This window comes from Xenopus laevis, chromosome 3S, assembly GCF_017654675.1.
Source record: "Xenopus laevis strain J_2021 chromosome 3S, Xenopus_laevis_v10.1, whole genome shotgun sequence".
Classification (NCBI taxonomy): Eukaryota; Metazoa; Chordata; class Amphibia; order Anura; family Pipidae; genus Xenopus; species Xenopus laevis.
This window is the reverse complement of record NC_054376.1, coordinates 20,911,577-20,934,923: the sequence shown is the minus strand read 5'-3', so window position 1 is coordinate 20,934,923 and position 23,347 is coordinate 20,911,577. Positions and strand designations below refer to the sequence as shown.

Below are 23,347 nucleotides of genomic sequence, written 5' to 3'. Positions count from 1 at the left end.
TGTATTCCCTGTCCCTGCCCTCCCCATGTTTACATGTCTTGTGTCCCTTAACACCACATACCTGTATAGGGCAAAGCACAGAGGCAGCTGTATCCTGCAATACGGTCCACACACTCCCCTCCATTCAGACAGTGGGCCATAGCACACTCGTCAATATCAATCTGACATGTGGTACCTGGAAGGTCACAAAATGCTTGAAAATGCCTTTTGCTGGTCATCATAAATATTAATATTTTTATTAAAGGGAAACTATCGCGAAAATGATAATTTAATATACGCTTCATCATACTGTAATAAGAAACTTTCTAAATACAATCAATTAAATATTCACCACTGTTTCTGAAATAATCAAGTTTATCTTCACTTTTCCTCTCAGCATCTGTTTCTCTTCATTCTCTCTTCTTGCAGGAGTTATGTGTCAGATATTCATTAACAGTTAGAACCAATACATCTTATGGGGGGGGGGCTCCTTTTGCTTAGATGTATTAGAGCTTACTCTATTAAAATCACCAGACATCATGTCTCTCTACATGCAGAATTAGTGCAAAAGGCAGTTATTTTGCTAGATTTGGTTTGTACTGGAATCATTTATTTGAGTGAGCTCTAATATAACTGCTAGGAAAGGAAGCACCCCCCCTATAAGATATATTGAATCTAACCGTCAATGAATATCTGACACCCAACTCCTGCAAGAGGAAAGAATGAAGAGAAACAGATGCGGAGAGAGGAATAGTGAAGATAAACTATTATTTCAGTAACAGTCCAGAATGTTTAATTGATTGTATTTAGAAAGTTTCTTATTTCAGTATGAGGAAGCTTATATTGGATTTTTCATTTTCACGATAGTTCCCTATTATTATTATCATTATTACTAATAATAATAAATACTGAAGACTAGGAGGCGTATTATCTAACAAAGGAAATATTTGCCCCCTAGTGGTGAATTAGAGGCAGCCATACAATTTCCAACCAGCAATTACCTCTAAATCCATCCCTGCAGTGGCAGACAGGCACTCCTTGGCGGTCAATACAATTTCCTCCATTCTGGCAAGGATTGGGGGCACACATATCACTACTCCTCCGATCGCACATTCTCCCAGTCCAGCCCATCTTACAATCACAGGAGAATCTGAGGAAACAGGCAACATGAGCAGAGAAACCAAGGAGGTGGGATTTTATAGGATCAATAGAAGTTGGGTCGGAGTAAGTTGAAGGAATGTAAAGAAGTTTTCGAGGGACTGCAGCATCAGTCAGAAGACATGCACAAGGAGAAATTATAATAAAAGGTTAAACATAAAGAAGAAAAATTAATGGCTGGGCTTCTCATTTGATACTCCTTTAGTGGCAGGGGGCAGCGTCATGTGTTGAAGATACAACTACACAACTAACCCGTCTGAGAGTTTGCGGCAAACCCCATGCACACAACCTGGTGGACAGAGCTCTTTATCAGGATCTTGGGTGGGGTTGCATAAAGAGTCACGTGTTCCTCGTCCTTCAGGGCAGAGGCACCGGAAGCCATTTTGTGTAACCTGGCAGGTGCCCCCAGCACGGCATGGGTTGGACTCACAGGGAGACACCTCAATGTTGCAGAGAGGCCCTGTGAAATGGGGGTAAAAGAACAGAACATCAGATATATATGAAAAAATGTAACTTTTGGGTCTCTGGTGCCTCTGTATTCTTGTCTGAAATGCATGATTCCCAAAATTGGTCTTCATCATTTTTATGGACTTGCAATACTGTCACCATCATCACATCACCATCTAGACCTCTACCCTCCACCAAACAAATAATATAAGTCTTTACCTGTGAACCCTGGTTTGCATACACAGTCATATCGGTTGATGCCATCTCTGCACTCCCCGTAGTCACAAGGTTTACTGGCACAATCATCAGTATTGTGCTCACAGTGCACACCTATTAAGCAAGGACCAAAATAATCTGTGAGCTATTACAAAATGATGTTCTTAAATATCTCCATAGCCTTTGCTTACAAGATGCTATTAGATATAAATTAGGAGACCATTCTTCAAGAAAGCTATTCAAAATAATGTGGTTGATTTATATAGAAACATCAGAAACAACAAAAAGGCAATTTATTTATAGGTTTACGGGATAAAATCCTTGAGATTTACCTATTTTAAACTTGACTGTACCATTCACATGTTATGTTGGAGAAAATGTTTGCTGTGTTTTTAAATGTGACAAGCAAAAAGATCAAGTAGATCTCTGGTCACTTGGTAGTTAATAGCTGTTAATATTAAATCAATTTCTTTGTATGATTCACATAGAATCTTGGCAAATATTGTTTGTTTGAAACTTTGCTGCTTTATTAAAAAGGAGATTTTGTGTACTCACCGTTAAATCTCTTTCTCTTCGGTCACTTGGGGGGGGGACAGGGACAATGGGGTATAGCGAGTACCACTAGGAGGCAGGACACAACTAAAGAAAACTTGGCTCCTCCTCCACTGGTTATACCCCCAGCAGGCGGAGCCTAACTTAGTTTGTAACAAAGCCCAAAGGAAATAATAACTTTAAAAACCTTTAGGAACCATAATAGTAACTTGTAACAATCCAACATGTCTGACGGAAGACAAGGACCTCAATCCAGGGAGGGAAGCCCTGTGTCCCCCAAGTGACTGAAGAGAAAGAGATTTAACGGTAAGTACAAAAAATCTCCTTTTCTCCAAGTCAGCTTGGGGGACACAGGGACAATAGGAACGTACCAAAGCTGACCCCTAGAATCCCGAGTAGGAATGAGGCCTATGGGAAAGGCACCACCGCTGCTTGAAGCACCTTTCTGCCAAAGCGAGTGTCAGGAGCCGCAAAGGTGTCGAAGTGGTAAAATTTGGAAAATTAGTGGACAGAGGTCCACGTAGACGCTTTGCACAGCTGTTCTGCAGATGCCTGGTTTCTGAATGCCCAGGACGTACTGACACCCCTGGTGGAGTGGGCTGTAATCCTATCTGGCGGATTCTGTCCTTGTGCCTGATTACCCTGATGTGGTCCTGAGGGAATAATCAGTAGTGAATCCGACTTACGGATGTCTTTAACTCTGTGAAGGTAGAATTTTAAGGCCTGAACTGGGTCTAAAGTGTGCATTGCGGCCTCTTTCTGGTTTGCAGGTGCAGGACAAAAAGTCGCAAGAGTTATTTCCTGATTTAGGTGAAAATCTGAGACCACCTTTGGCAAGAAGGATGGAACTGTGCGAAGAACTACTCTGTCGAGATGAAAAAAACAGGTATGGTGATCTGCATGAGTGCGCAGAGTTCTGAAACGTGCCTTGCTGATGCAATTGCCAAGAGGCAAACTGTTTTCCAGGTGAGCCATTGAAGAGATACTGAACTTACGGGCTCAAATGTGGCTTCTGTAGTGCCCGTAGCACTAATGTGATGTCCCATGGGGAGACTGGTGTCCGTATGGGGGAGCTATGTGAGCTACCCCCTGCATGAAGGTCTTAACATCTGGTAGTAGTGCCAGGCGTTTCTGGAAAAGCACTGATAACGCTATTTGCGACTTGAGGGAGCCTAATGGAGAGACCTTCCTGTAGAAATTCTAGAATATTAGGTAAGGATAGTACTGTTAATTTTGCTTTGCGTCGGTTGCACCATTGACGGTACGTAGACCAAACTCTGTGATAGGCCCTTGGTGAAACTAGTTTGCGTACAGAACACATTGTGTGAGCCACAGCCGAAGAAAAACCCTTATTCGTCAGGATATGGGTCTCAAGAGCCAAGCCGTCAAGTTGAGTCTGCTTGGGTTTGGGTAAAGGATTTGACCTTGGGTGAGGAGGTCTGGAAGCGACAGCAAGGTCCAGGGTTCCTCTGCAGACAAGTTGAGTAGATCTATGAAATCTCCGTGGCCACATTGGCGCTATTAGGATGAGAGTGGTTTGTTCTCGTTGCATCCTTCTGATGATCCTGAGTAGGAGAGGCAGAGATGCGAAGGCATAGGCCAGACGAAAATACCAGGGAGGGATCCCTGTATCGGGCTAAGAAGGCTGGTACCTTTCGGTTGTGCCGAGTTGCCATGAGGTCCACTTCCGGCAAACCCCACCTTTGTGTTATTTCGTGGAAAATGTTGTCTTTTAGCGTCCACTCGCCCAGATCCAGTGACTGTCTGCTTAGATAATCTGCTTCCCAGTTCAGAATCCCCAGTATGTAGATGGCTGAAAGAATGGCTTGGTGAGCTTCGGTCCATTTGAAGATAAAAGATTCTTTTTTTTTTTATCGCTCCCCTGCTTCTTGTTCCTCCTTGGTGGTTGATGTAGGCCACCGCTGTGGAGTTTACCAACTGTATCTTTACAGCCTGACCTACCAAGTCCTGCTGCCAATGAATGAGACCTAGCCGGATTGCCCGGTAGAGTAGGTTTATCTGTAATTTCTTCTCTTCTGAATTCTATCTTCCTTGTACCGACTGACCTTTGAGGACTGCTCCCCATCCGAAGTGACTTTCGTCGGTTGTCAGAATGCGCCAGAGAAGGGATGCCAGTGTCTGATGAGACAGACCAATTTCTTGGAGTAGAGATTACTCCTAATACCTTCATGCAGAACCTGGCTGTGTGTAGAGGTTTCTGCAATATCGATTTAACTAATGCTTGTAGGTGCAGAACCTTCTCTCGAGGAAGAGACACCTTCTGTGTTTGAATATTGAACTGCAAACCGAGGAATATCAAGGATTGATTGGGAATCAGAGAAGACTTGTTCAGGTTCAGGACCCAGTCGAGTTCCTGTAGTTTGTCCATTGTCACCCTGAGGGACCTCTGGGCCTCCTGGAAGGATGGTGCCTTGATCAGGATGGAAACTCCTGCATTGCGGATCACTGCTGTGGTTGCGGCCATGACTTTGGTGAAAACCCGTGGAGCGGATGTTAGGCCGAAGGGCAGAATTGTGACTTGATAGTGATGATTCTGGAAGGCAAATCTCAATTATCTCTGATGCAGTGGGAAAATGGGTACAAATGGGTATGTCGATGAAAATAAGAATTGCCCTGGTGACATTGCCGCAATGACTGATCAGAGGGACTCCATCTTGAATTTTCTTGGGCGGATAAATTTGTTCAGCTCCTTGAGATCCAATATGGGGCGAACTGATCCGTCCTTTTTGGGTACTACGAAAAGATTTGAGTAGTAACCCCTGAATCGTTCCCCATGAGGTACAGGTGCGATTACCTCTGCGAAAAGAAGGCTGGAAATTACTTCTTGGAAGGCTGTGCGTCTGCTTGGCTCCTGAGGGAGCCTGGACATGAAGAAACAATGAGGGGGGGGGGGGAGTGATGAGAACTCTATATGATAACCTTGAGAAATAACTTTGTGAATCCATGAGTCTTGAATGTTTTTGAGCCACATGTCGGCAAATTGACGTAGTCTCCCCCCTATTGGTATCGCCCTTGGCAGTGGTGGATGTCAGAGATTTTTTGGAAGAAAGTTCTGCTGACCATAGTTTCATCCAGAGTGACCTGCTACTGCAAGTGCAGATGATCTGCTGATGACTTGAGTTGTGTCTCGTGAAGCCTCGCACATATAGTCATTTTTATTAGAACCTGCTGTTAAGGTAAGTGAGGCAGGGAATGTAGCGCTATGAGCAGAAAAACACTTAATTTTCCCCTCCTGCCGGACGGGAAACACTGCTGCCCGACTGCAGACTCAGTAGTCTGACTGCGGTCAGCGTTCCTGCTGCTCCTTTCCCTCTTTGGTCCGCTGTGCATGCCTATGAGGAGACAAGATCCTCCAGCTGACAAGGGAGAATAATCCCGGCTTAGCCCTGTAATCCTAGGGCGAGAGAGAGAGATGGCCCCACACCCCCAGTAAAAAAAAAAAGGGGGGGGGGGAAAGGGTCTCTCCTCTTGTCTACCGGCCAGCCCAACTTCCTCCTGTGTAGGAAAGGAAGATATGAATGTGGCTGGATGGTCAGTGCAAGCACATGAGACCCCGGAGACAGTATCCTGTGATGTAGGGTGTTAGTGAAGATCCTTTACTCAATGTAAAAGTCCCAAACATACCCATGGAGTCGGATAACTGACAAGACAAAAAAAAAACCTAGGACCTAACCTCCTGAGGACCCAACTAAAACTGATTTAGGCTCTGCCTGCTGGGAGTATAACCAGTGGAGGAGGAGCCAAGTTTTCTTTAGTGCTGTGTCCTGCTTCCTAGTGGTACTCGCTATACCCCTTTGTCCCTGTGTCCCCTAAGCTGATTTTCTCCAAAGAGAATTTGGAAAATAAAAATATAAATGAAAATGTGACGCACATTGTAGGCAAGTCTTTACCCATTACATTTTATGTAAATATATATATATATTTATATATATATATATATATATATATATATATATTTATATATTTATATATATATATATATATATATATATATATATATATATATATATATATATATATATATATATATATATATATATATATATATATATATATATAAATAAAGTGGAGCGTATTTCCAGCCCGTGTCCAAGTCCACGTTGTGGACAAATTATATAACAAACAAAAAAGTCCAGACAACTTTGTGCATGAAACAAAAACATTTTTACCAACTGGTAAATAATATGCAAAGTTTCAAAGCTCCCACTTCTTTCTCAAGCATTAGTAATTACAGTGACATCATATACTAGGTAATACACATACCTCACTAGTATACAAAAACAGATTTTTTTATATTTAATTTTGAAATCTGACATGGGGCTAGATATAGTCAGTTTCCCAGCTGCCCCCAGTTATGTGACTTGTGCTCTGATAAACTTCAGTCTCTTTACTTCAAGTTGGTATGATATCACCCACTCGGAATGCTTACCTGAGGTTCCTGGTTGACAGTAACAGAGGTATCTGTTGACAAGGTCAATACACTTTCCTCCATGCATACATGGGTTGCTGTGGCACTCGTTTATCGGATTTTCACAACGATAGCCTGTGTACCCTGGTTCGCACGTGCAGGTGAAACTGGCAATGCCATCCCGACATTTTCCATGATGACAGGGATCAGGGGAGCAGTCATCAATGTTACGATCACATAGTGGCCCCTCGAAACCTACAAGACCTCAGAAGGTGAATGAGCCGAACAGAGAGTGCATCGGGAGGAATGCAGGGGACAATGGCTGGAGGGAAGCAATCATGAAAGGACTAGCAGTGCAGGCAGGTGGCATTGCCAAAGCAAAGGGCAGCAGAGCACATCCAGATGCATCAGAGGAAGAAGTAAAGCAGGAATGACCCAAAGATGGAAAGGGCAAGCAAGGTCGGAAAAAGACAGAAAAAGACTTACCTCCCTAAACATAGTAAGAAACATCCAGAGAGCGTGAGAGAGAGAGAGAACAGGATACAACATCAGAGATAGATCCTTGGAGTAAGGTTACCTACAGTGAGATAACCTTGAGTGCAGAACTCACCCTCGGCACAACGACACTCGTACCCATTGGGTCTATCCACACATTTAGCTCCATTCTTGCATGGCGTACTGGCACACTCATCTATATCGATTTGACACATGGAGCCGGTAAACCCTACCAAGGAGCAGACGATTAATCTTTTTTTTTTTTTTTTTTTTTTTTTTAAGTAAAATTTGTTATTGTTTTATAACACATTAAACAAGACACATGCCATAAAGGTAATTGAGTTTCTGTTGCAGAGAATTTAAGCAAATATATTTGCTTAAATTTTGTTTAGTAATTTAGCTGGTATACCCTAGTCTAGAGCATAGTTCAAGCATTCCTTCACCTAGAGGGTTTTTTTTTTACTTCCCGAACTCCTATTAAAGGGGTTGTTCACCTTCAAACAACTAGTTGTTTTCAGATAGATCACCATAATAAACAAATTTTTCCAATTACTTTCTATTTTCATGTGTCAACGTTTTTCTAATATAGAAGTGTAAAGTGTAATTTTTCACCTTCTAAAGCAGCTCTGGAAGCGGAGGTCGCCGACCTTGTAAACTGTTCTAAATTGATATATTTAGTTGATACATTTTTTACCTTTGTCCCTGCTGAGCAGAATCTCCGGGTTTTATTACATGCAGCTGTTAGAATTGATACAATAGTTGCTAATACTCCAGAAATGCTGCTGAGAAATGTATCAACTAAATGTTGCAAAATTGTAACAATTAAGAGCCTGCACCTGAATTACTGAGCTGTCTGAAACATAGAACACTGAAGACAGGAACATTCAAAATTTAGTTTTTGGAAAAACAGTAAAAAATTAATAACGGAAAGTAATTGCAAATAGTCTTTATTTTTGGGGAACAATCGGAAAACAACTGAACTGAAAAAAAGGGTTTGGAAGGTGAACAACAACTTTAACAACTAGGGCTAACTACGCAATGATCTGCATAAGGTCAAGGGTTCATAAAGGAACAGTTCAGTGTAAAAATAAAAATTGGATAAATAGATAGGCTGTGCAAAATAAAAAAATGTTTCTATTATAGTTAGTAGGGCAAAAATGTAATGTATAAAGGCTGGAGTGACTGGATGTCTAACATAACATAACAGAACACTACTTCCTGCTTTTCAGCTCTCGAACTCTGAGTTAGTCAGTGAATTGAAGGGGGACCACATGGGACATAACTGTTCAGTGAGTTTTCAAGTGATCCTCAGAAATCAGCTCAGATGCAAAAGCAACAGTTATGGCCCATGTGGCCCCCCTCAAGTCACACATTGGTTACAGCATGGGTACCCAGTCAGTGAAAATCAAGAGAGCTAAAAAGCAGGAAGTAGTTTTCTGTTCTGTTATGTTACAAATCCAGTCACTCCAGCCTTTATACATTACATTTTTGGCTAACTATATTAGAAAAATGTTTTCTTTTGCACAGCATATCCATTTACCCAGTTTTTATTATTCTACTGAACAATTCCTTTAACCTTTGTGTTGTAGATGTTTTAGTTCACATTAGAGAGCCATGACCCCCCAGCCCCACCTCCCACCAAGGGCTCCAGATTTTTTCAAATGTTTTCAGTGACCCCTGGCTAATAAGGCGAGTTTGATAAGAGGCAGATTCTGATTTACCAATGTTATTCAGTTTGGCACTTTGGGGGGTTGGGACCCATCCATTTCATTGTAATTTTCTTAGCATAGTATAGGAGTGTTCGGTATCTGGCTCTGGCGTGATTATTCTTTATGATTTCATCAAAGACTCCTAGTATGTACACCTGTGGGGTCAGCAGCTTAGGGAAGTTAAATTTGTCTGCTAAGAGATTCATAAGATAATTAATAACTATTAAATATTGATTAGGCTGCATGACTGATTTCAAATTCAAGGGTGCAGCCTAACATTTCTTTGGTATGACTCACCAGCATTAACCACATCCTTGCAGACTCCCCCATTTACACATGGGCTGCTCTCACACTCGTTGATATTCACTTCACAGAATGTTCCAGTGAATTGATTAATTCAATTGATTAATAATTTAACTATTGTTTGGGCTGAATGACAGATTTCCATCTTAAGGTTACTGCCTAACATTTCTTTTGAACCAATTGATTAATAATTTATAATTAAATATTGATTAGGCTGTAGGACCGATTTCCAATTTAAGGGTGCGGCCTAACATTTCTTTTGTATTACTCACCAGCTGGACAGCTGCAAGTGAATCCATTAACCACATCCTTGCAGACTCCCCCATTTACACATGGGCTGCTCTCACACTCGTTTATATTCACTTCACAGAATGTTCCAGTGAATCCTGAGAGGGGTGAGAAAAGGGAATTTTAAAAATGGCCCATAAGTACTCTGTTTTCTCCAGTAGCATTCAGGACACCTGTATCACCTTGATTCTGGTGTACTGGGACACTAATAATAATAATAAAATTAAAGTACTGAGGTCTCACCAGCCATGCAGATACAAGTAAACTCTCCAATTCGGTCTAAACAGGTGGCGTCATTTTGACATGGGGTGGAAAGGCACTCGTTTACGTCTGTCTCACAACGGGGACCTGTATAGCCCCGTCCACACTGACATTGGAAGGAGCCCTGAGTGTTAACACAGCGTCCAAAGTGTTCACAGGGGTTAGCACCTAGGGAAAATAAAATTTAGCTACACATAAAAATAGCCTGCTTACTTATCCTTTAGTTTTGCAACAAAGGATACATTTAGGAGGTTATCAAGTCATTATAGGGATAGTGTTATGGGGAAAAAAATGCTTTTTTTCAAGAGGCATCAGTTAATAGTGCTGCTCCAGCAGAATTATGCTTTGAAATCAAAAGAGTAAACAGCTTTTTTTTATATTTAATTTTGAAATCTGACATGGGGCTGGATATATTGTCAGTTTCCCAGCTGCCCTCAGTCATGTGACTTGTGCTCTGATACACCTCAGTCACTTTTTACTGCTGTACTGCAATTTGGAGTGATATCACCCCTCCCTTTTTTCCTCCAACAGCCTAAAAACAGAACAATGGGAAGGTAACCAGATAGCAGCTCCTAACACAAGATTAAAGTGAGCTTGTGGTGAGAGTGGTTTTCCACAAGCAAGGTTTCAGCCTTGTAAATTAATTTGTTTGGACTTTAATTCAGTTTTTCCTCCCAAAGTGGCAGCATGAGGAATAAAGTGGCTAGGAGCCCTAAGAGCAGGGGGGGCAGGTCAAGGCTAAGAGTCCTGGTGGTGCACGTCTGGCCACAAGCAAACGTGCGAGTTTGTGCTACGACTGTGGAAGCCAAGAAACCTAGTGAGCGCAGAGCATTGCAGCAGAAAATCAAAGCTGTTTCTGCTGCTGGGAGAAAAGGTAATGGAGGAAAAAGGAATGAGGTTCCTGCGGCCATCTTGGATGAGGGAAAAAGTGCCGAACACCTGAAAGAAATCCCTGGTGAATGTTCTGGTTCTATTGCTTTGGAGTATGATTCCCCTGGACCTTCAGGCTGTGTAGCAATGGTCTGTGCTCCCCCCTGAGGGGATAAACTCTGCAGAGTCACAGCGAGACCTCCCTGGGAAGGAACCTGCACAGAACTCCCCTGGGGGTCACAGACTCCATGGAGGAAAGACAGAGCAGCAGTGCAGGGCAGGAGGCAGTGGCTGTACCTGTAAACTCCCAGGGGAACCCAGGAGGATGCTGGGAGGAAAGTCAAGCAGCAGCAGGAGAAGAGAGTCCCATGTGCTGGTCAGTCAGAGGGGAATCCAAGATGGCGCCAGTGTGTGAGAATCTAGAAGTGAGTGAGGCAGATAGGGTTGCCACGCGGCCAGTATTTTACCGGACTAGCCGGTAAAACACCTGCCAAGGCCGAGGCCGGTATTACAAATATACCAGCAATGTAGCTTGCCTGTAAATTTGTAATACCCCTCGGTAATTTGAAATACCCCTCGGCCGCCCCCAATCCCCTGTAAACTTAGATTTTGTCCTTCGTTTGGAAATCTCTGTGCCGTGGCCCGCCCCTTTTTATGTCATAGCCAGCCCCTTTGACGTCACACTCCACCCCTTTTTGTTCCCACCCCCCACCAGCCGGTAAAAAAATGTAGCAAAAGGTGGAAACCCTAAAGGCAGAGAAGGCTCTGGAGAGAAGGAGCAGTGCTGGGGCCACTACAGAGCAGGTAATACCTTTCCCTCATATTCCCTCTGCTGCTAATGGGCCCCAGGGGGTCAATATTGACTGTGTTAGAGCTGACTGTAACAAACTGGGCCCTGTATCTCCCAATGAAACTGTGTTTGTCTCTGGTACAATAATGGCAGTTATGGAGACTCTGCCATGCAGGAAAGTGGAGCTGGAAGCTGCCATACTGACTGAGATCAGTGTAATGTCCCAGGCTGAGGGAGAAGTGAGAGCCCAATCCATCAAATGGGCCACACTGCTGAACAAGGAGCTGGAGGATGTGGAGCAAGAAATCACACAGACTATGAGTTTAATCAAACCCTGGGAAGATTTCTATACAAGCAGGCCCCAGTGTAAAGAGATGGAGGACCCCAGGGAGTTGCCTTGTGATACTGCGCAGCACTTACTGGCTGATTTAAAGGACTTTGTGCCTGTGAGTGAGCAGCAAAATCCTGATCCTGTGCTGAATGCTATGGACATTACCCACACCAGGGTCAGACTGGGGGAGCCGGGGCTCACAGGGACTGCTGTCCCAGAGCCCCCCCTCAGCCCCCCGCTCCCCTACTGTGATGCGCTGAGCCGCTCGGCACGCATGCGCAAACGTCGTCACTTGGCACACATGCGCACATGGCTAGTCAACCCCAATATCGGGAGAGGGGGGTCTGGCCAGTCCGACACTGACCCACATAGACAATGACTGGAGAGAAGTGGCGAGCGAGGATGGAGGGGGGCAGCAAGTGAGGCAAGTGGAGTGTGCCAGTGCTGTGACTGGGGGTAGAAGTGATAATGGGGGGGGGGTACCTGCACAGAGTGGCTGTAAGGTGCTGGGTGAGCACGTGGTGACAGGGGGGGGGGGTAGATGCTCATGACAGTACTTGGACACAGCAAAAGGCCCCAGAAACAGTGAAACCCAATATCTGGGAGAGGTGGAGACTCTTTAACAGGCAGACTCAGAGGAATGAGTTTTGAGGGACAGGTGTTCAAGAGAAGGAATGTAGTGAGGATCAAGTGCGAGGGAGAGAAGGAGAAGGCCACTGTGGAGAGGTTTGTAGCCAACAATCTCATAAAATTTCATAAAACTGGGGGCTTTACCCCCAGTGATATCTTTGCCTTTTTCTCTGTCTCTTAGGTGAGTTTGACATCAGCTTTAAACTGTCTCAAGGCCTGGAAAGATTCTGGGCTCTGTATGAGCAGAAGGAGGGCTCCCTAGAGTGGGAGGGATTTACAGCGAGTCCCATCTCTAGGCCTGAAACTAAAGCAGTCACTATTTTGTTTAAGAACGAGTCCATTCCACCCAAATGATGTTCTTGTGTGGCTACAATGGCAGTGCACAGTGCTGTGCCAGTTAATAATGAGGAGGGTTTCTGGGTGGCAGGATGTAGGGTGCAGGTCAGGCTACAGGTACAGAACAATGCCCCTAAACATCTCACCAACTCCTTCTTTACAGGCAAAGAGAGAGGCTCCTCTTTCTACCCGGGGCAGCTACGGCAGTGTTTCAGGCGTGGGTCAAGGCGCCATCTGGCCACAAGGCGCCATCTGGCCATTAACTGTGACAACAAGGTGTGTGCGCTGTGTGGGGCCCATGGGCCACATCAGTAAAGAGTGAAATAAGATCCACTGTAACTTGTGTTCATCCTAGGGCCACACACACACACACACTGCCAGTGTCCAGATGCTTGGCACAATATTGTCAAGGCTTGTCCCAGGATGGAGAGAGAGTTTTTTGAGCAAGAGGAAGTGATAGAGCAGGAAGTGAGGATGGAGGCAGCAGAGGAGGGGAGGCCAGAAGGGACTGTTATGGTGGCAGCAGAAGGGAGAGTGGAGAGGACAGAGGGAGAAAGTGAAGCAGGAAGTTTAGGGAGGCAGGAGGGAGGTTCCCCAGTACAAGGATTGAGGGAGGAAGACTGGAGAGTAGTGGAGAAATCAAGAAAGAAGCCAGGGAAACTGGTACTTGGTACTGACATACCCACCTCAAACAAGTACCTCCTCAGAGACGGAACTAGGTGGGGGCGGGCCCTGGTGCAGGCCGTGCAGCCGGGCCCCGCCCCCCACCCTCTTCCGTGCGGCGATGCAGCCACTGCGGTGGGCGCGTGACTGCCGGGGGGGCCCTGCGGGGGTGTGGCCCCTGGCTCAATAGCATCCCCTGCTCCCGGTAGTTACGCCACTGTACCTCCAGCCAGACGGGAAGAGCTGGGGGGACCTAGCATAGGAGGAGGAGGAGTTGAGAAAGATAGAGAGGGAAGAGGAAGAAAGGAAAGTTACAGAGGAGAAGAAAAGGAAAAGGCAGACTAATAAGGCAGAAGGTGATGGTCCAGTGGAAGGCCGGGAGGAACCGAAAGGGAAAAAGAAAGGTTCATGAAGGTGAATCTCTTGTTTTTCTGCAAGAGCAGCATGTGGGGAAGGAGTCCATCATAGAGGATCAGGGGAAGAAAAGGAAAGGAAGGGCCCCTGAAATGGGAGAGCAGGGTGTTTCAGAGGGAGGGGGGATGGTGTTTCTGGAGGTTGAAGGTGATTCCCAAGGCGTAAAAGGAATTCAGGTAGAGATTTGGGGATGGATTGGAGGAAGATTTTGTTAAATCCCCAAAGGCCCCAAAATCCTCAAAGAAATCTAAAGGGGCAACTAATTAAATACAGTTTAATGTAATATAGGGAGTGTCTGGGAAAGGAGAGAAAGCTTTCAGTTAATACAGGTGTAAGGGAAACATTTTCGGGGAGAAACAATTTGCCGGGCCCCGCCCCCCACCCTCTTCCGTGCGGCGATGCAGCCACTGCGGTGGGCGCGTGACTGCCGGGGGGGCCCTGCGGGGGTGTGGCCCCTGGCCCAATAGCATCCCCTGCTCCCCCGGTAGTTACGCCACTGTACCTCCTGCCAGACGGGAAGAGCTGGGGGGACCTAGCATAGGAGGAGGAGGAGTTGAGAAAGATAGAGAGGGAAGAGGAAGAAAGGAAAGTTACAGAGGAGAAGAAAAGGAAAAGGCAGACTAATAAGGCAGAAGGTGATGGTCCAGTGGAAGGCCGGGAGGAACCGAAAGGGAAAAAGAAAGGTTCATGAAGGTGAATCTCTTGTTTTTCTGCAAGAGCAGCATGTGGGGAAGGAGTCCATCATAGAGGATCAGGGGAAGAAAAGGAAAGGAAGGGCCCCTGAAATGGGAGAGCAGGGTGTTTCAGAGGGAGGGGGGATGGTGTTTCTGGAGGTTGAAGGTGATTCCCAAGGCGTAAAAGGAATTCAGGTAGAGATTTGGGGATGGATTGGAGGAAGATTTTGTTAAATCCCCAAAGGCCCCAAAATCCTCAAAGAAATCTAAAGGGGCAACTAATTAAATACAGTTTAATGTAATATAGGGAGTGTCTGGGAAAGGAGAGAAAGCTTTCAGTTAATACAGGTGTAAGGGAAACATTTTCGGGGAGAAACAATTTGCTTATTAACGGTTTGGTTTGTATAAATTACATTGTTTTTTTGTAAAGAAGATTGTATATTGCTCTATTTTAAAGTTTTGTATTATGTAATAAGATTTTGTTACTTTGTTATAGTATTTTCTCAATAAACAAAATTCTCTAACACAAGATAACAGCTGCCTGTTATCTACGAACAGTTCTCAATAGTAAAATCCAGGTCCCACTGGGACACATTCCGTTACATGGAGTATGAGAAACAACAGCCTAAAGTTCCATCCTAAAGTGCTGGCTCTTTCTGAAAGCACATGACCAGGCAAAATGATCTGAAATGGCTGCCTACACACCAATATTACAACTAAAAATAAAAAATACACTTGCTGGTTCAGGAATTTTACATTGTAGAGTGAATTATTTGCGGTGTAAACAGTGTCATTTCGAAATAAAAACTACATCATAAAAATCATGACAGAATCCCTTTGAAAACACAAAGACATATAAAAATATTATTTCCAATATTTACCTATAGAGCACTCATCCACATCCTGGTCGCAGGCTCCACCTGTGAATCCGGGTGGGCAGGTGCAGATAGCACGTCCATTCACTGGGTTGGTATCACACATGGCATCTTTGTGACAAGGGTTGCTAACACAAGCATCTTCCAAATGACACAGAAGACCTATCAAATGGAGTTGGAAGGATGATAAGCATCAAACATTGGGTTGGTTGCTGTGAGTTACCAGACCTACTGCAAATTGTTTGATTTTAATTACATTACCTCTATAATGTTGTTGATGTGGTATTTGCTTAGAACAGTCCTGTGAAGGGCAATTCTATAATAAAGACTATGCTGTGTGGTCCCCATCATATCAATCCTACAGCACCCACCTGTCTTGCCCATGGGACACTCGCAGTAGAAGGAGGCCACTCGATCATGGCAGGTGGCTCCATTGAAGCACACAGCTGTAGCACAGTCATCAATATTCTCACTGCAGCTCTCCCCCGTCCAGCCATTTACACAAACACAAGTGTGGCCTCCCTGGGTGTTGAAGCAGGTGCCTCCGTTGTGACAGGCATTGGGTTGAAGCTGGCATTCATCCACATCCTCTGTGCAGTACTGGCCTGTTATAAGGATAGAAAACAAATGTCATATTCTTAACATTGGGAGCCTCTGTGGCTATATTAAACATTCGCTTGGAAAGGAACACTGGACACTTAAAAGGGGTTGTTCACATTTGAGTTAACTTTTAGGACAATTTGCAATTGGTCTTCTTTTTTTATTATTTGTGCTTTTTGAGTTATATAGCTCAGCAGCTCTCCAGTTTGCAATTTCAATCATCTGGTTGATAAGGTCCAAATCTCTCTAGTAACCATGCATTGATTTGAATAAGAAACTGGAATGTGAATAGGAGAGGCCTGAATAGAATAGCAATAAGAATAAATTTGTAGCCTTAGAAAGCATTTGTTTCTTAGATGGGTCAGTGACCCCATTTTTGAAAGCTGGAAAGAGTCAGGAGAAGAAGGTCAATCATTTAAAAACTATAAAAAATAAAATAATGACAACCAGTTGAAAAGTTGCTTAGAATTGTCCATTCTATAACATGAAAAAAAATCACTTAAAGGTGAACCACCCCTTTAAAGAGATACGGACACCAGAAATTAAACTTTTTTTTGAATATTGGCTTTGCATGCTACTTATAAGTTTGCTATAAATAATTGGCCTGATGCTTTTCCATTACCTGTCTGACTCCCTGTGTTGATCTATGAGGGTGTTGCCATATTTATTCAGCAGGAGTCCGTTAGCATTTACAATTACTATTTTTAAATATTAATTACTATTAAAAACAGACCTCTCAACAAAACATGATCAACATGACCTATAGGTAACTTTTAATGTACATTCATACTTAAAAAAGTAGTTCTTTAGTGTCAGTTTCACTTTAACATTGGATGTCTCTGTGGCTATATTAAGCATGTGCTTGGAAAAGAACACTGAGCACTTAAAGGAACAGTTCAGTGTAACAAAAAAATAGATAGGCTGTGCAAAATAAAAAATATTTATAATATAGTTAGTTAGCCAAAAATGTAATGTATAAAGGCTGGAGTGGCTGGATGTGTAACATTAATAGCCAGAACACTACTTCCTGCTTTTCAGCTCTCTAACTCTGATTCAGTCAGCGACTTGAAGGGGAGCCATTTGGGACATATCTGTTAAGTGAGTTTGCAATTGATCCTCAGCATTCAGCTCAGATTCAAATGCAACAGATCTGATCCAAGTGCCCCCCCCCCAAGTCTCTGATTGGTTACTGCCTGGTAACCAGGGTAACCTGTCAGTGTAAACCAAGAGAGCTGAAAAGCAGGAAGTAGTGTTCTGGCTATTTATGTTACACATCCAGTCACTCCAGCCTTTATACATTACATTTTTGCCTAACTAACTATATTAGAAACATTTTGTATTTTGCACAGGCTATCTATTTAGCCAGTTTTTATTTTTACACTGAACAATTCCTTTAAGACACATGACCATCATGCATAGCAGGGTCAGAAATAGGGGTTTTAATCCATGTTAGGCACTTTAATTCAATCATGAAAGCCTTCTTGGATCACTTTTTCATTTGTGGTTAGCTAACAGAGTGGGAAGGGCTAGAAGCTACCTGAAGCCAATCAGAACTAACCAACTAGTGCACAGTTATTGACTAGAACCAACTTGCAGTCAATGGAACAACAGGAACCTGCATAAGGTTTGAAATAACCTGTGTCCCCTGAACAAGTTCTACATATACCACTTACCTGTCCATTCTGGGGCACACTGGCAGTTGTAGGTATTCACGCCATCCACACATATGCCGCCATTCATACACTTGTGTCCTGGGCAATCATCCACATTTATCTCACAGTTTGGTCCTTCAAAACCTGCAGAAGAGCAGTGATTGAGAAGATGAGATGTGGTGTACAATGCCCATCCCATTTGGGCCTGAGCAAAGCCACAGGGGGGATTAGTATCTCACTCACCAGGAAGGCAAGCACACTGGTAGGTTAGATCTCCAGTCTGTCTGCAGGTTCCCCCGTTTTGGCACTGGGAGGGGGCACAAGGCACATAAATAGCTTCACAGAATTGCCCTGTGTAACCACTGGGGCAGCGGCAGTGGAAGGAACCAGGGGTATTAACACATTGTCCTCCATTTTGGCAGAGCCCAGGGGTGCGACATTCATCTATATCCACACGGCAGCTGCGGCCCTGATAGCCGGGCGGGCAAGTGCAATTATAGCGGCCATTCCAGTTAGTGCAGCGTGCACCATTCTCACAGGGGTTTGAAGCACAAGCATCAATGAGGGAACAATCTTGTCCTAATGATAATGAGACAGAGAGGGAGAGGTGAGGGGGTGCAGGCAAGGTGACAAAGTTGTGGGAAAAATAATGAAGATGAGGAGACTAGGTTAGCGGGTAAAGAAGCAGGAAATGCTTTAAAGGAGAAGGAAAGGCTAAAGTTTTATTAGAAAGGTCTATATAAATACACAAGCAAACCCTCAAAGTAATGCTACTCTGAGTCCTCTGTCAAAAGAAACACAACATTTCTTTCCTTCTATTGTGTACACATGGGCTTCTGTATCAGACTTCCTGTTTTCAGCATAAACCTCCAGGGCTAGGGCTTGAGCATGCTTAGTTTGCTCCTCTCCCCCTCCCTCCTCTCCTCCCTGCTGTAATCTGAGCCTAGAGCTATGAGTGAGCAGGGAGAGACACAAGCAGGAAGTGATGTCACACCAAGCTAACATGGCAGCTATCCTAAACAAACAGAGAGCTTCTAGAGTGGTTTACTTATGTATGGTAAATCATTCTGCAGGATAAATATTGTATTATAGCTTTCACTATTGTGGCTAATCTATCAGCAATAAACTGCTTTGGTAGCTTTCCTTCTCCTTTAAAGTGGCACTAGATTTACACATTACCCACGCAAACCCTACATGGTAGCTTGGTGACATCTGTTTTACAAAATGTTGACTCAAGACAAAATGATCAGAGAGCCTTGAAGGGTAACAGAGACGGGTGTCTTTAGGTTGGAAAAAGCTTTACAAATGTAAGTTATGTACTGCAACAGAAATGCCATTTTGTATATAAACCCATGTAGCAGAATCCAACACGAGCACCAAGCAATGGGACTTTCCTACAAGCTCTTGTTTGGTGAAGCCAAAACATTAGTTGTGGCATCATTCTTTGGAACAACCAGGTAAATTTGACAGTGGTCGCTCACCTCTGAATCCCTTGGCACAGCTGCATTCGTACTGTACAGTATCCCCTCGGATAGAACTCTGGCAGGCCCCTCCATTAATACAGGGCGAGGGAACACAGGGGTCTTTAAATTGGCACAGCTCCCCAATCCATGAAGTGAGACAGCTAAAAATAAACACATCAAAAATTATCATATATTGGGCATTGCACTAATCACTTCTGTTCTACAGGGACTAGCACACCTGCATTTGGCATTATAGAAAGAGGAAGCATGGAGGGTTCAAGCACCAAGATGCAACACTGTTCTAGAGCACATGGAGCATGGAGGGCTTAAAGGGATACTGTCACGGGAAAAACAATTCTCTCCTAAAGTGCAGGCACAAGTAACATGACTGGGGCCAGCTGGGAAATTGACAAAATATCTAGCCCCATGTCAGATTTCAAAATTGAATATAAAAAAATCTGTTTGCTCTTTTGAGAAATGGATTTGAGTAGCACTATTAACAAATTCATTTTGAAAAAAAAAATGTTTTTTCCCATGACAGTATCACAAGGTTTAGCACTGTTCTAGAGAACATGGAGCAGAGGACACAAGCACCAAGGATCAACACTGTTCTAGAGGACATGGAGCATAAAGGACTCAAGCACCAAGACTGAGCAAGGTTCTACAGCACAGAAGGCACAAGCACCAATGCCTCATAAAAAATTAATGTGCAGCACTACGACAGCACGCAGAGCAGCACTTGCACCCTCTTACATATCAAAAGGGAAAGGCATCCTATTAAAAGTGGCAATTCATCCTCCACAAAGAGTTATGAAGCCGGAAAAACTAGCACAATTGTGCACACAGCTAAGTTATTCATTCACTAGTTAAGAACACAGTGAAGGCACCACTTCCAATATTGCACTCAAATCAATAACAAAAATAGGATACATCTTCCCCTTCAGTGCATTCCTATGGGGCTCACGTGAGCCCATGCACACACACCATGCCATATGACTGAAAGTGTCAGACGGAGCTTTACAATAAGCAGCAAGTATCAATCCTATCCCATTAGCTGCACAAGGAATTGCAGCCCCATTCAGTACATTCATACAGTATTAGTAAATTAGGGATTCTCCGTAGAGAATTCTGGGATCTCCAGAGGTGTTGTTCTGCAGTCTAGGAAGTAGATCGGAGGCAAGCAACATGGCAGCTTATTATGTATAAATGGCAATACACAGAGTTATGTCCTCATAATAGTACATTGAGGCATAACAGACAGGAGACATCTGACAAGTTAAAATGGTCCAACTCTTTGGGGCCGATTCACTAAGCTCGAGTGAAGGATTCGAATGAAAAATACTTCGAATTTCGAAGTATTTTTTTGGTACTTCGACCATCGAATTGGTTAAATTCGTTCGAATTCGAACGAAATCGAACGAATCGAACGAAAAATCGTTCGACTATTCGACCATTCGATAGTCGAAGTACTTGCCCTTTAAAAAAAACTTCGACCCCCTACTTCGGCAGGTAAAACCTACCGAAGTCAATGTTAGCCTATGGGGAAGGTCCCCATAGGTTTGCTAATCTTTTTTTGATCGAAGGATTTTCCTTCGATCGTTGAATTAAAATCGTTCGATCGAACGAAAAATCCTTCGATCGATCGATCGCAGGATTAGCGCTAAATCCTTCGACTTCGATATTCGAAGTCGAAGGATTTCAATTCGAGGGTCGAATTTCGAAGTATTTTTAACTTCGAAATTCGACCCTTAGGGAATCTGCCCCTTTGTGTCTGTCTGCAAAAATAAACACTGAAACCGGTATTGTAAATATTTATTTGTAAGCCAAGCGTGACACAGATAACAAGCTAAGTTATGAATATATTTATAAATAAAGATACACAGAAAAGGAGGAGCTAAAAAGGAGTGTAGTTGTAAAGGGAAAGAAATACTAGTCCGGCAAGGCAGAACTACAGTGAACTGGGGATATATATATATATCTGTAGTTCTGGGATATATATATATATATATATATATATATATATATATATATATAGCTTGAGAAAGGTCCCAGCAGGGACCGAAACGTTACGTTGGTTGGAACATGCTTCACTAAATACACTTATTTACTTTTTAAAAATATTCCTGTGTTGCTGGTTCATTCGAGAGTGTGTGTGTATATATATACACACATACACACACATATATATATATATATATATATATATATATATATATATATATATATATATATATATATATATATATTATACACCGTATATACTCGTGTATATGCCGACCCGAGTATAAGCCGAGGTACCTAATTTTACCTACAAAAACTTGTAAACTTATTGACTCGAGTATAAGCCTAGGGGTGAGAAATGCATTTTAGGACATCTTCAGCAGAACACACGCTCCTGCACCACACTAGCCATGCTAGCGTTTCCTGGTTTTCTGTTGGCTTTCTCCCTCTCCTTCACTATCCCATATGGGCTCTGGTGTAAGTGAGGGTGCTGCTGCTGCTGCTATGGACTTGGCTTTGGACCGCCTATGCAAGTGAGAGCGCCAGCCTCCTATGGACAGGAGTGTGAGCGGGCACACTGTACGGGTGTGTGACAGGTGAACCTAGGTGCACAGGGTCAGTGCTTCCCCTTTAGTGCTCCTTAACACACAGCTGCTGGCTCCCCACTTTTCCAGCAGTGCTCCAGCCTGCCCCCTTTTCTGTCACCCCGCACCACCCGAGTGGGACAAGAGAAAGAGGCAACCAGCGCAAGTACATGCAAAATTGGGACAGTTGTAAGTCACACTTACCGGCGCTATGAGTCAGGAGCAGATTTGTAGCTCCTGGATCTGCTCAGCTCCAGGCAGGTACTGGCCAGCAGCAATGGTGGGGGCCCTTTAGGACCTGGAGTCCCCGTGGTGCGGTCCTGAGGGGGTGCAGACACGGAAAGTAGCAGTCCAGATTGCGCTCCTTCGTAATAGCCTCGCGTAATAGAATGCGCATGCGAAGACAGCATTACGTTTGCTGCTTCCTGCCGTCAACGTAGAATTTTTCATGCAGGCGCAGTGCAGCCAGTCGCCAGCGGGAATGCATAGCAGGGTCCTCAGCAGCCTCGACTCCAACCAAAGGCACAAAGGTACTGGCAGCAGGCAGCTAACTATAGGGGGAAGCCCATTGACTCGTGTATAAGCCGAGGTAGACCTTTTCAGCACATTTTGGGTGCTGAAAAACCTCGGCTTATACACGAGTATATACATATATATATATATATATATACATATACATATATATATATATATACACATACATATATATATATATATACATACATATATATATATATATTATATATACACATACATATATATTATATATCACGTACATATATATATATATAGTACACATCATAATATATATACACACATCCATACATATATATAACACCACATACATACATACATTATACACACATACATACATACATATACTATCCATACATACATATATATATATATATATACATATATATATTATTATATGATATATAATTATATACATATATATATATATATTATATATACTATACATACATTATATATATATTATATATACATACATATATATATATATATATATATATATAGCATACATAAATTAGTATATATCTATATATATATATATACACCACATACACATCATATTATATATATATATATATATACACATACATATAATAATATTATATATATACATACATATAATAATATATATATAATAATTATACAAAAATATACATATAAATAATATAATATATAATATATATTATAATATACACATATATACACTATAAATATACATATTATATAAATTAACCACATACATATATTATTATATATATATATACATACATAATATATAGATATATATATACATGAATACATATATTATTATATATATATTATATTAATATACATAAATATCATAATAATATATATATATCATACATATTATAGCTTATATTAAATGAAATATTAAATAATATACCGATACATATATATATTATATTAATATCTTATATATATATATATATATATATATAATACTATATCATAATCATATACATATATATATATTATATATACATTATATATATATATACAAGACATACATATTATATATATATAACCATACAATATTACATATATATACACATTATCATAACATACTATATAT

General features: G+C 42.5%; 1 protein-coding gene across 3 annotated transcripts in view; it reads right to left on the bottom strand.

The window, feature by feature from the left end:
• LOC108712669 (neurogenic locus notch homolog protein 3) overlaps nucleotides 1-23,347 on the bottom strand; it is a 107,703-nt gene that overhangs the window by 15,985 nt on the left and 68,371 nt on the right. The window contains exons 4-16 of one of the 3 annotated variants that reach the window (XM_018254990.2): nucleotides 19,154-19,296; nucleotides 17,916-18,251; nucleotides 17,694-17,816; nucleotides 15,792-16,025; nucleotides 15,427-15,582; nucleotides 9,820-10,005; nucleotides 9,561-9,674; nucleotides 7,392-7,505; nucleotides 6,803-7,036; nucleotides 1,804-1,914; nucleotides 1,390-1,597; nucleotides 981-1,129; nucleotides 62-175 (exon numbers count right to left, since the gene is read on the bottom strand). In XM_018254990.2, coding sequence (XP_018110479.1) covers nucleotides 62-175; nucleotides 981-1,129; nucleotides 1,390-1,597; nucleotides 1,804-1,914; nucleotides 6,803-7,036; nucleotides 7,392-7,505; nucleotides 9,561-9,674; nucleotides 9,820-10,005; nucleotides 15,427-15,582; nucleotides 15,792-16,025; nucleotides 17,694-17,816; nucleotides 17,916-18,251; nucleotides 19,154-19,296 — 2,222 coding nt within the window. Of the gene's footprint in view, nucleotides 1-61; nucleotides 176-980; nucleotides 1,130-1,389; nucleotides 1,598-1,803; nucleotides 1,915-6,802; nucleotides 7,037-7,391; nucleotides 7,506-9,560; nucleotides 9,675-9,819; nucleotides 10,006-15,426; nucleotides 15,583-15,791; nucleotides 16,026-17,693; nucleotides 17,817-17,915; nucleotides 18,252-19,153; nucleotides 19,297-21,924; nucleotides 22,314-23,347 lie in introns of those variants that run through there. The other 2 variants (XM_041588064.1, XM_041588063.1) reach the window with 2 other exon arrangements.